This window comes from Euphorbia lathyris, chromosome 3 (assembly GCF_963576675.1).
Source record: "Euphorbia lathyris chromosome 3, ddEupLath1.1, whole genome shotgun sequence".
Taxonomy (NCBI): domain Eukaryota; kingdom Viridiplantae; phylum Streptophyta; class Magnoliopsida; order Malpighiales; family Euphorbiaceae; genus Euphorbia; species Euphorbia lathyris.
The window spans coordinates 37664627-37677960 of NC_088912.1; the positions used below are offsets into that span (position 1 = coordinate 37664627).

General features: G+C 37.3%; 1 protein-coding gene across 2 annotated transcripts; it reads left to right on the forward strand.

The window, feature by feature from the left end:
- Positions 1-296: 296 nt before the first annotated feature.
- On the forward strand, positions 297-1243 carry LOC136223516 (stress-related protein). Of its 2 annotated transcripts, none has more exons than XM_066011554.1 (2): positions 297-458; positions 549-1243. In XM_066011554.1, the coding sequence occupies exons 1-2, from the start codon at positions 426-428 to the stop codon at positions 1155-1157; spliced, it is 642 nt and encodes a 213-aa protein (XP_065867626.1). In that variant the 5' UTR covers positions 297-425; the 3' UTR covers positions 1158-1243. The 2 variants fall into 2 exon arrangements, with proteins under 2 accessions (XP_065867626.1, XP_065867627.1); XM_066011555.1 differs by having other exon boundaries at positions 301-458; positions 552-1243.
- The last annotated feature ends 12091 nt before the right edge of the window (positions 1244-13334 follow it).

Below are 13334 nucleotides of genomic sequence, written 5' to 3' on the forward strand. Positions count from 1 at the left end.
CTATATTAATGTTATTTTGAACATTGAATCTAAATTGGTACTCCTCAAAAATCTTAGACCTATTTTGATATCTTATCCCCGTAAAACAATAGAAACAATAAAATAACAGTTGAAACAAGCCGGTGGCTTTGTAACATTAAATCTATATTGAAACAAGCCGGTGGCTTGGGGTTAAAAACAAACTCTATCCATCTATCCATTCTCACCTAGTGTGTTGTGCCAATATCAAGTGCATAGAAATCCGTGCCGTAAGATAACGCCGTCGCTTCTCTCCCGCCATCTGTTCAATGATATGTTCACACCTTTTTCCCCATCAACTGTTTGAGAAATTATAATAGACGCAGCTCGAAACTCTACAAAACGGCTCTAATTGCAACGCCGCCTGTTCTCTACTTTTCTCCCGCAACTTTCCAAAGGCCACATCAATGGCGGAACCTCAACAACCCCATACTCAAATGGTAAACTCACATAGACAAACTTATCTTCCGTATTCTCCTTAATTTCTCATTTCTTTTTTAAATTTAATTTGGTTCGTAAAAATGGATCAGCAGGATGACGACGATAAAACGCTCAAGTATCTCGAATTCGTTGAAGTTGCAGCGATCTATATTCTGGCCTGTTTCTCCAGCATATATGAATACGCAAAGGATAACTCCGGTCCTCTAAAACCGGGGGTACAAACCGTCCAGGAAACCGTCAAAACCGTTATCAGTCCATTGTATGAGAAATTTCACGATGTGCCTTTCGAATTCCTCAAGTTCGCTGATCGCAAGGTCGAAGACTCTCTAGCCGAGCTGGAAAGCCACGTGCCGTTCCTGGTGAAGCAGGCATCAAGCCAAGTTCGAGCTGTAGCTACTGAATTTCAGCGCACTGGAATAGTCGACATAGCGAAGGACATGTATACCAAGTATGAGCCGGTGGTTGAGCACTACGTTGTGTCGGCCTGGCGCACACTGAATAAGCTCCCTCTGTTTCATCAAGCCGCTCAGATCGCAGTCCCTACAGCTGCTTATTGTTCTGATAAGTATAATAACATGATTTATGATGCGGCAGACAGAGGATATCCAGCGGTGGCGCATCTGCCGTTCATCCCGGTTCAGAGGATTGCCAAGTTATTTAATGAAGATATCAATGGAGAATCTGTCGCAAAGAAATGAAAGTTCTTGTTTCATTTTTGTATTAATGAATGTGTAATTTCTATAGATTTTTTAAGATTATTATTTCAATTTTATGGTTCAGAGCTTTTTATGTGTTAAAAAATCCAACCTCACCAAAATAATCTATCGAATTGATGAAATTCAGGTTTCTGTTCGATTTTAAATCGGTTCAATTTTGTAGCAAAATTATCGAATTGAGCGAATTGATTGAAATAAAATTTAATTAAACTTATAAATTATAACGGGATAATTAATAATTTAATATTCATTTAAATTAATTGAATTTATGTTGGTTAATAAATTAAGAAATAAAACTAAAATTGAGTCAAATTAATGAAACATATAATTGGTTAATTAAATAATAATTTTCTCTCATGAAGTTTTTTTTGGGTAGAAAATGGAAGAAAAAAACAAACAAATAAGTTTTTGAAGTTTTTAATTTTTCAAATTTTAATTGATCAAATTTTTATTGCAATTACAAATATTTGCGATTTACATTTTTAAATTCTAACAGTTTAAAAAAATTATAAATTTAATTTTTAATGTATAAAATAGTGCAAATTTAACTTTAACGTTTTCAAACAAAATAAATTTTAGGCATGTATTATCAAAAATTAGAAAATATTGGTTTAACTGTTATTTAACGGTCATTTGTTACTGTTAGTCCAAATAAATAAATTTTTATTTATTTATATAAATATATGTAAATAGCTAAATTATAGAGTAAGGTTTAATGAAATAAAATTATATGAAAGATAATATCCTCAAAAATCAAATATGAAAATATCATATTTTCTCTTCCAAATTCGTCCAGCCATATGCCCACGCATTAACTGAAGTTGGCTACTGCTTTTCAATTATAGCTTAATTTGAAACAGGACGTACTCACGCCTTAACTGAAACTGGTCTCTGACTTACAAACGTACATCGAACGGAACCATGAACTAACCCATGAAGCCTTCCCTACACCTATGACTTGTCTTAAAACTCTCCCCAACCACAAAGTAGTGGGAGGATATATGGTATGGAAGTTGAGGGAAGTTAGGAGGTAGTTGGTGGTGGTTAGTGGAAGTTAGGGAAGTTAATTAGGTGTCAATTTTTGGTGGAAGCGGAGAGAAAAATAAGGAGAAGTGGGTTGATAATTACTCAAATGTGATTTCAAAATACTATAATAGACCACTCATTCTTCATAGTTACACACTCATTCAACACACAAAACCCACTCTCAAAACTCCAATGCTTAGTTCTTAATCCTAGTTTTTAAGTTCTTCCTTTTGTTCTTCCTTTTTCCTAGTTTTAATTCATCTTTTAGGTTGCTTTAACTTTAATTCAAGTTCTTATAGCCTCTTTTCAAGTTCTTCCAATTCAATTTATCATTCCTAAGCCTCAAATTTTCAATTTATAGCTAGAATCTCTTTCAAATTTTTTGGATGCGTATGTCATTGTCCTAGATGTCAAAAGAACCAAACTGGACAGCAAAAACATAAGCGGTGTGTTTTTAGGACTTAGTGATGAATTAAAGGGGTACAAGATATATGATCTTATGGAAAAGAAGGTGATAATCAAAGATGTAGTATTTGAAGAAAAGAAAATGTGGGATCGGGAAAAGAGTTATGAGCAACAGATTCTTATTTAACTAGAGTGGGGAGAAAACAAAGATGAAGCTGCAAATAAAGATGAAGTGGCTATAAATTTAGCAAATAATGATGTTTTGGAAGAAGATGATGATGTAAACAAAGATGATAATATTGCAGTTGATGATGAAAATGTAACAAATGCAACCTTTTCAAATTCAAATTCAAATTCAAATTCCACCTCTAGCCTTCTTCAAATGTTGACACATAAGCAAGAATTATGAGACCACTCACCTAGATGAATGATTATGTAAGTGGTGATGGACTTTCAAAAAGTGAATAAATTGATGCCAAATTTGTTTTAAGTGGAGGTACAATTCCTTGAATTTTGAAGAGCATGTGAAGAATGAAAACTGAAAGAAAGCTATGAAAGTTGAAATTCAAAGCGTAGAGAAGAATGACACATGGTTTCTCACTTATTTACCAAAAAGTGCAAAGCGGATTGGAGTAAAATTGGTCTACAAAATGAAAATGAATGAGCATGGTGATTAGTGGAGAAATTTAAAGCCCAGTTAATCGCAATAGGGTACGTGTATCAGTATGGAATCGTTTATGCTAAAGTTTTTGCACATGTAGCTCTTATGGGTACTATCAGAATCATTCTTGCTTTAGCAACTCAGAAAGAATGGACATTATATTAGTTGGATGTTAAATCAACATTCCTACATGGTGAATTGATGGAAGATGTGTATGTTGAGCAGCTTAGAGGATTTGAGAAGAAAGAAGAAACTGATAAAGTGTATAAGCTGAGAAAAGCCTTCTATGGACTTAAAAAGCCCTCCGAGCTTGATTTAGTCGTATTGAAGCATACTTTTTAAGGGAGGGATTTGAAAACTGTTCCAGTGAACAAACTCTATTTGTAAAAATCATCATTCGAGGTAAAATTTTAATTGTATGTTTATATGTTGATGGTTTCATATATGTTGGGAATGATGAAGCAGTGATAATTTAAGGAATCAATGATGAAATAGTTCGACATGACGGACTTAGGGAAGATGAGGTACTTTTTGGGGTATTGAGGTACAACAAACGAAGAATGGAATCTTAGTCAAAGAAAGTATGGAGACGATGTGCTTAAACGATTTTGAATGGAGGATTGAAATGCTGCCTCAAATCCTATAGTAATCAACCCATCCATATTTGATATATGCAGTGAGCTTAATTAGTAGGTACATATCTACAGAGCCTCATCTCATAGCTACAAAATGGGTGCTAAGGTATGTAAAGGGAACTACTAACCTTAGCATCCTTTATCAGAGAAAGGCAAGTGGCATGTTAACTGCTTAAAGTGACAGTGATTATGCAAGATGTTTAGAGGATAGAAAAAGTACTACAATGTATGCTTTTATGATGAGTTCAGGGGTAGTAGTTTGGTTATCTAAAAAGCAACCAATTTTGACATTATCAACAATGAAGGCTGAATATGTGGTTTCACCGATTTACATATGGGTGCTTATGAGTTTTTTTTGCTGCTAAAAGAGGACTAGGGTACCCTCCGTTAGCAAAATAAGAACTTATAGGTTGCCATTGTCAATTTTGACCACTGATAACCTCAAAGAAAATTACAAGAATTAAAATACATCCATATGAGATATTTTACATAATGATAGGAGCAGTTAATCACAATTTTTTTTTATCAAATACTAATAACTAATCAGTTAATAACAAACAGCTAACAACTAAGTACAAAAGCTAACTAAAAATAGCAACCGCTATTAGTTAATAGCTGAACCAAATAGGCCATTAAAACATGTGAATTATCGGAAATAAACTAAGCAATTTGTTTAGTTTAAGGGATGGTGTTAAAGGCCCTGTTTGGGAGTTAGCTGTTAGCTGATTACATAAGCTGTTAGCTGTTAGCTGATTACATTAGCTGTTAGATGTTAGCTGATTACATTAGCTGATTTGACTAGCTGATTTGATTAGTTGTTTGTGTAGACCGTTTGGTAAAAATTAGCTGATTGATAATAGCGATTTGTGCAAAAAGACGAATAAGGGCATTAATTTTGGCGCAGGAGAAGAGGGAGTCTATCTATTAGGGTTAAAGAAGTCCATTAATTTTAATATTGCAAAACGCTAATTGAAAAAGCTCATTTTAAGAGCTTTTTCTAAATTAGCGTTTTCATCCCAAAACGCTCTCCCAAACCTCTCTCCACCAAACACTCCAATTAGCGGTTTCAGTGGTCAAACCTCTAAAGTTGGTCAAAACCGCTCTTTTTATCCCAAACGCTCTTTACCAAACAGGGCCAAAGTTTAAAATTCTTTTATTTAGGAGTTATTAGTTTTACAGCTAAGAAATTTCCTAGTTTTTAGGTTGGACCTATTGTTAAAGACTAAAGTTAGTATAGTTTGTTTCAATTTCTGTTTACTTTATCTTGCATGATACTAGTTTTTTTCTTTTATTGTTGAATAAATGAGTTGAGTATTCATGCTAAATTTGTTTAACAAATGCAACCAACGATACATATGATTGAAACCATTCCATCCAATGTATCTCCTTTCTATAGTCAAAATTCTCTCTAGCATTCGTCCCTTCGAATATGAAGGATCAAGGTTTTGTTTTGTAAGAAAATAAAAGTCTAAAAATGTGAATATTTTAGTATTCAGACTCAAATATTAAAGGGTTAATACACATATTTGCCCTTGTGTTTTTCTAGAAAAACAGATATGCCCTTATATCAAATAAACCCATTAAAATCTCCCTATATTTTTCACAAACCTATAGATATACCCTAATCTAACAGACGTGTGATTTGGCACAAACGGCGTGCCACGTATGATGCCACGTCCCTATTTTCATAATTAGATAATTAAAATAGGAATTATGTGGACATTAATGGCCTATTACACATTTGACCCTAAATTTAGCCAAACCCTAAAATCTTCTTTACTTACGTTTTCTCTCTACAAAACTGAGGAGGTCGATTCTGCCAAAAGACGAAGGAAGAAGGGGAAGAGAAGTTTGATTCTCTACTGCAAAACGATGAAGGAGGAAGCTAATTCTTTAGTGCGGAACTATGAAGGAGGAATTAGCATTTCGGTTTATGTTTTCATAATGTGAATTTTTGCCTTTATTGTGTTTCGGGGTTTGGGGTTATTTGCAGCTTCGGCTTGGGGTGGATGAGAGTTATTGTTTGTAGATAAGAAAGATGGACAGTCGATTATTGGGGAGGCGACCACTGAGGTAAACAATTTTCTAACTTTCAGCTTTTATGGGCTTTGTCTGCTCTGGTCTTTCCAGTATGAACCATGCTGGAAAATTTAGCGCTGCATCAAAGGTTCCATGAGAACATTTGGATAGATAGGTCTTTTGGTACTTCATTTTCGTCAAATTTTGTGTGGTGGTGAATCCCTTTTTATTATTCCTTTTATCTTCTCATCATTTTTCATTTTTTAATAGCTCATGTTCTACAAATATGAATCATTATCATGCTAATTGCTGTAAATGAAATAGTGGCGAGCTTCTCTATTTGATGGGTTAGACAGTAATCCAGTTGAGGCAACCTTCAATCCTTGTGGAAGAGCAATTAGCTAAAATTCAGTGTTCAATTTTTCCTTCTAAACCAAAGGTGGTTTTTTTATTTTTGTTTTTATGGTTTCGGGTGGTTTAGGGTGCTATACGTGTTGAAGGATTTCCAGGCCAAAGGTAATTTAGTATGCTATAAGAATGCGGTTACCTACATTCTTTCAGAAAATAGGTTGTATTTCAAATGTGATTGTTTGTGGTTTTTCTTTCTTTGAAGTTTCATGAGATTCTTAGTTGCCCTTCTTTCATGAGGTGTAGTTGCTTGAAATATCAATTCATGGTTTAGATTATGTTGAATTCTGAGCATGTATCAGTCATCATTCCCAATTGTTAGCTGTTAGTAGTATCATTTAGCTAATTGTCCAAATGCATTCTTGTTGAATCAGAATCCATTATGTGTGCTTTGTAAATTATGAGCTATTCTATTGAAGTCCAATGCATATTAATATGCATGAACTTAATTATGTGTAGATAGTTGCAACTTGCAAGGTTGTAATTCTATAGTAGACGGAGTGGTAATTGCAATTACTGCTATATGGGGTTATGGTCTCTAGGTCAGATGCATCTTTTGTGTTTAGCTTCCCCATCAAGTGTAGATAATTTGAGCTGCATCTTGGCCTAGAAGATCAATGAATCCAAACCACTATTGATTCGTTCAATCTCTTCCACCATGGATTTAGGTACGTTTTTGTATTTCCAATCTCAATGAGTTTGGGTATTTGGTCTTGTGGTTATATTGTTTATGAAAGCACCTTTTGCTATTGTCTATGTGAAAAATAAATAACGAGCATGAAGAGATTGAATCTTTATTATATCATCATTCCCTATCAACTTGATACTGGTTCAGGGTATAGAGATTGAACTTAAAGTTGCAGCAAGGGTGGAAGAGATACGTGCAACCTTGTCCAGAACCTGAAAGAAAAAAAGCTGGTAAGTTCAAAAAAATTCAATCGAAAAAGAAGGAGACTATGAATGGGAGATGAGAGAGAAGGCGACTAGGAGTGCTGTGGATGCAATAATAGGAACTACGCTTTCAGATCCTTCTATAATAGATGCAAGCAACCTCGACTCCTTGTCGATATCAAAACCCCTGCCGGCTCTAAATGGCTTCCTCGTCTCGGTGATTGGATCTATTCCGGTTAGCCATTCTTTTTTCTATTCTCTTTATGTATTTCTTCATCTTTTTTGTTATCGGTATTCGAGTTATGATGATTGAAGGACGGTTAGTTCTTTTACATGGAATTTCTGTAGCCTCTTATGTATGATAGGTTCAAATTATTTATGGTGTAATCGTTAATAGTTTAGGTGTTCAGGGTTTTTATGTTTGATAGTTTCTACGAGGGATTTATTATCTTCTGAAACTTTGTTTTTATTTCCACATGATGATAACCATTTTTCAAAACCTTTTACTCTATCATATTTTCAAAACCTTTGGCTCATTTAGTTCATTTCTTTGATGATGATTCATCGGTAAGTTCTCTATCGCTTTCTTTTCTGAAACTGTTATAATACACTTATCTCATTGCTTTAATTTCTGAATTGAATATAAAATGTAGATTATCAAAGATAAAATGAGATAGATTTGGAGCTTCTGTTGGGATATTTGAAACCAATTTTGAGCAACTAATTTCTTGATTAGAGCGAGTGTGGAACGACCGGTAAACTTGATTTCAGGTTCAGTTTAGGAAACTTGACTGTTGGCTGGAATTGACGACCTTGTACAATTTGTCTAGGCTGGTAGTCCTTTGCAATTTTGTGTCCGTTTGAAAGAACTGCAGATTCTTTAATAAACTTTTCATGTCCCAGTTGCATATTCCATGTTAGGGGATGCCGATATTTTAATACGTTTCCTTATAAGCAATTAATTAGTTCTCTAGTTTTGTTATATTCAAGTTTGATGGTATTAAGTATCACTATTATGGATTATGTGGCTTCATATCTTATTATTTTTGAAAAAAGAAAATCGAAAAATAAGGTTCATGAAGTTACTTAAGTTTATAAAAGGTTGTTTTCATGTCGATAGCAGTTTGAATCTATTACAATTTACATGTTGATTTTTTTTTGGTAGGAAAGGAAAGAAAAAAAACAAACAAACAAAACAACTCAACCCGGGATCAGCCTAGGAAAACTGACCCCCACCACATCCTCCAAGATCAAAGAAGAAATGAAGCCCGGTGGAGAAGAAAAGGTAGAAAGACCCAACAAACCAGAGTGCCCTTCCATTGCAAGACGGTCCGCGACGCGGTTCTGCTCCCTATAAATATGAACAAACTTAATAGACTCAAAGGAGGACCCAATCCTTTTAATACCTTTAATAATATTCAAGCTATTCCGGCAAACAAACTTGCCCTCAGAAATCATTTTAACCGCTTCTTGGTTATCTGACTCAACCAGAAGCTTCTTCACCCCTAGATCCTTACCCAGCTTCAGGCCAGAGAGAATCCCCCAAAGCTCTGCAGAAAAGGAAGAACCAATACCCAAATTCTGAGAGAAGCCAGAAACCCACCTGCCTCCATCGTCTCTAAGGACCCCTCCTGCAGCAATTCTCCCGTCTCTCAGACAAGAACCATCAGTGTTGAGCTTAACCACACCTTCACTCGGCCTACACCAGCCTAAAAGATTGACCTCCTTCCTCTGAACCACCCTAGCTAAGGGGTCCTCACCAAAACTCTCAACCCAGGTACTGATCTTCTTAGAAAAGAAATCAAGGACATTTGGCATAGAAACCACTCCTCCTCCAAAGATCTCCTCGTTCCGCCACCTCCAAATCTGATGGAACACCGCCACAAAAAGAAGAACACCTTGATTCCCTGGTAGAAGAATCCCATTAATACCATCAAAAAACCAATTATTTTCAGAATGGGCTAAAAAGGAAGGAAGCACAACCCTAGGGAGAATTCTTCTCCAAACCTCTAAACTTTTCTCACAATCCCTAAGAGCATGGCACAACGTCTCCTCAAACCCTCTGCATCTGCCACAGGCTCCAGAATCCACCAGGTGCCTCCTTTTTCTATCCGAGTTAGTAAGCAACCTATTCCTAGCCCCAAGCCACAGGAAGCTCCTAATGCGGTATGGTACTTTCAAGCCCCAAATCGTCTTCCACACCCCTGGGGAAGAAGAATCCAAACCCTGATAGAATGCCTGAAAAGCAGATTTACACGAATAGGCCCCATTGTTTGTCAGCGCCCAACAGTAACTATCCTGATCCTCAATTTGATTACTAATGTGAACCCCTCTAATAGAAAAGAGCGATTCCAGACTGAGGTAAGAATCAAATTTATCCCAAATCCACTCACCCTCAGAATCCACAACATCAGCAATCCTCCAGTCCTGAACGTCCAACGGAGGCAAGGAAGTACAAACCTCCAATAAAGGCTTCTTACCTATCCAAATATCCTTCCAGAAACTAATGGACCTGCCATTACCCACATTCCACCCAATCCCAGAACAAAATTCAGCAAACACAGCACTAATGCCTTTCCAAAGAAAGGAACAATTAACCACTCTCTCCTTAGGCCCCCCAACACTCTATCCTTCCGGTACTTCCCGCATAAGAGCTGGACCCAAAGAGCTGTAGGACACTGCCACATTCGCTAGAGGAGTTTCATTAATAAGACTTTATTATTATCTTTAGCTTTCCTAATGCCCAGACCTCCTGAATCTTTAGGCTGACAAACCTCACTCCAAGGTACAAGATGGATCTTTCTCCTCTCCTCAGCTTCCCCCCACAGGAACCTACGGTTAATTTTATCAAGATCTTTAAGCACAGGATCCGGAAGATGACAAGCCTGCATAATATGATTGGGAGTCGCATAATTAACAGATTGAATTAATGTAAGGCGGCCAGCGAGAGAGAGAGTCTTGGCTTTCCACGTGGCACACTTCATATTAGCTTTATCCAAAGTATCTTTAAAAGACACCTTAGACACTCTCTCACTGTGGAGGGGAATACCCAGATACTTCCCCAGGGAGCCAGTCAGAGGAATACCCGACAGATCACTTAACCTTTTACAGACTCTCTGGTTCATATTTTTAGAGCACATCATCCTAGACTTCTGGACATTAAGCTTCTGCCCAGAGGCCGAACAGAAACAATCAAAAATATCCATAATAACACTCAACTGCTCCTCATTACCTTCCAGGAAGATTAGGACATCATCTGCAAAGAATAAGTGAGTAACCTAGGGACAGAAACTATTGATAGTCACTGGGTCGAAATTCCCATTATCAATAGCATCTTGAATCAGATGAGACAACCTCTCCATAGCAATAACGAAAAGGAAGGGACTTATTGGGTCACCCTGACGGATACCCCGGCCCGGAGAGAATTCCTCCGACATATCACCATTAATCATAACTTGAAAAACAGGAGAAGAGATACAAACCTTAATTAACCTTCTCCAACTGTCAGGGATCCTTGCTCTTTCCAGACTCTCCATCAGGAAACTCCAGTTGATGCGATCATAGGCTTTCTCCAAATCCAACTTAAGAGCCACAATGCCTTTCTTCCCCTTCCTGATCTTCATCGTGTGGACCATCTCTTGGGCAATCACCACATTATCCATCATTTGTCTATGATAGGGGTAAAAAACCCATATCTTTGGGTACGGTTTTAGGACAGGTTTTAGCGTTATTTAGTTAATAAGCGAGCAATTCTCGCATTTAAATGCTTTTGTGTGAGTTAGTTAGAAATTGGAAACGTTTTATTTACTTTTCGTTGTTTAGGCTCGTTTTATGATCAATTTAGGCAAATACGGCCAAAATGACATGCATATTATAATTCCATTATCTTTTGAAGCTAATTGATCCGTCAAAAGTCGCACCAAACGAAGCGTTTGCTCAAATAAGTGATTGGCGGGTCAATTTAGCCCTTGGACTAATGTTGTTTGGAGTTTATGTGCGTGTGCAGGTTAAAACATGATCAATTTCAGGCAAAAATCGAGTCTCGGGGACCCCCGGCAGTCGCTCGGCGAATAGAGCATCGACGCGCAGCCCGGGCGCTGCTCGGCGAGCAGCCCAGGCACCGCCCAGGCACTACCCAGGCACTGTGCCATAGCCTACTCGGCGAGCAGACCTGCGGGAATTGGTCAAAAAGACCAATTCCGCCCCCACGAAGCCACGATGGACCCCACGACTTCCTACACCAATAAGGACATGAAAATATGTCAATAAGAGGGCTGAGCCACGCCTATAAATAGAGTTTTTCCGATGTAATTTAGATATCTTTCAATTTTGTAAATTATCTTAGCTTTCCCCTTGTAATTCCTCTCCATCTCCTCCATCTTCTTCGACTTCCATTGAAGCTCCTTCAAAGCTTTTTCTCGAGGAATTATCAAGGTCCGTCCTTAAGATTAAGTCGCCGGCTGCAGAGTAAACAGGTTCCCTGAAAGGGATTTTTGTATCTCCTTTTATCTTTCCTTGTTTGTACTCTTTGATACAGTTGCCGAACTTGACTTATTGTATCTTGTGACATTTATCTTCGCCTTTAATAATAATAATTTAGCTCTTGTTTTGTTCTATGATTATTTGTCTAATCTCTGTCTTACGCTTTATTCAATTGGTTTAACTCATTCAAAAGCCCCAAAATCTAGTAGGCACATATTGCGAGCTGAATCTGACCTAGTCAGAGCCTAGGAGATTGACGACCTCTTAGTTGATTAAGCGCCAATTTACTGAGCCTTAGACCTAGTTTCGGCCTTAGGGAATCACGCGCTAGGAACTTCAGGAGGGTAAGTAGGGTTAATCGCCTTGAATACAAGTGACTCAGATTAGGTTTTTATTCAATAGACTTAATAATCTATCTTCATTATTATCGTTCATACCATGTTCCTTCGGATAATTGCATTAGTGAAAGATCAATTAGGAGTAGTTTAACTTAATTAGGGGTAGAGTAACTTAATTAGGCATAGAATAACTTAGTTAGAATCGGATAACTTAGCTAGGATTAGCATAATTCAACCTAGGAGTAGAATAACTTAAGCAAAACCAACTCAAAACCCCCTAAGCCTAGATAACATCCGAGACCGAGTAGCTCGATACTTGCAGGAATAAATCCTGTGGACGATAACCTGGACTTTCCAGAAATTTATTACTTGATAACGACGGGGTACACTTATCCCTTAGTGAGTTCTCATCTCTAACTTAGGTGAGGGAGCATCAAGTTTTTGGTACCGTTGCCGGGGATTTATTTCTTCTGCAATATCGAACCAAAGGTCGATTTGTTAGTTTATGCATTCATTGTAAATATCTTTGTTTATATCGTCTATACTTGTTGATATATAATTTCTTTATACTTTTCTATACTTGTTCATATCTGTATACTGTTACTTATCAACCTTTGTGCTAGAACTTCACTTTTTCTCAGCATTCTCTGATCAATGAATTGGCAAGAAAAAGTCGAGTGGCAAGCTCAAAAGTTTGCTATCCCATCAAGACAATACATTCATGCCCTGGAGAATGAGACTCCCAATCCCTCCATGGCCGACTTAAATGAGAAAATGGATATCTTGATGGCGAAACTGAGCCTCAACACCAATGAAAGTGTAAGTTTTGTGGGTAATCACCAAAGGTATAATTCTAACCCCAATTCTTACAGCTTTTATGGTAGTGATTGGAGGAGACCTCAACACTCAAATCTGTCCTACGGGAACCCTAACATGTTGAGGCCTCCAAATAGGTTTGTTAATGAGCACAGGGAAAACGAATTGGGAATGTTCCCTTACGAACAAGCAAGCCAAGTTCCTCCACAACCCTCTAGCTCACAAGATGAGGTGTTGTCCCTTTTGAAAGGAATATCAGCCCGACTTACAATCAACGAGGAGGTTTGCAAGGACTTGAGCAACCAATTGGCTCAACTAAACCAAGAGATGCAAAAGCAATCCCGAGATGCTCTCCCAGGCATAAAGGAAAACATAGAAATCCCACAAAGAGAATCAGCTCAAACCATCTCTTTGAGGAATGACAAAAAGGTATAACCAAGTCCACTATCACATGCATCACTCAAGGTAAGTGAAGAAC

What these genes read in the sequence shown, in the direction of transcription:
- LOC136223516 (XM_066011554.1), top strand. Translation starts at nt 426, where the DNA reads ATGGCGGAACCTCAACAACCCCATACTCAAATG. An exon ending in AACAACCCCATACTCAAATG is followed by an intron (nt 459 to 548) that starts GTAAACTCACAT and finishes AAAATGGATCAG; the next exon opens with CAGGATGACGACGATAAAAC.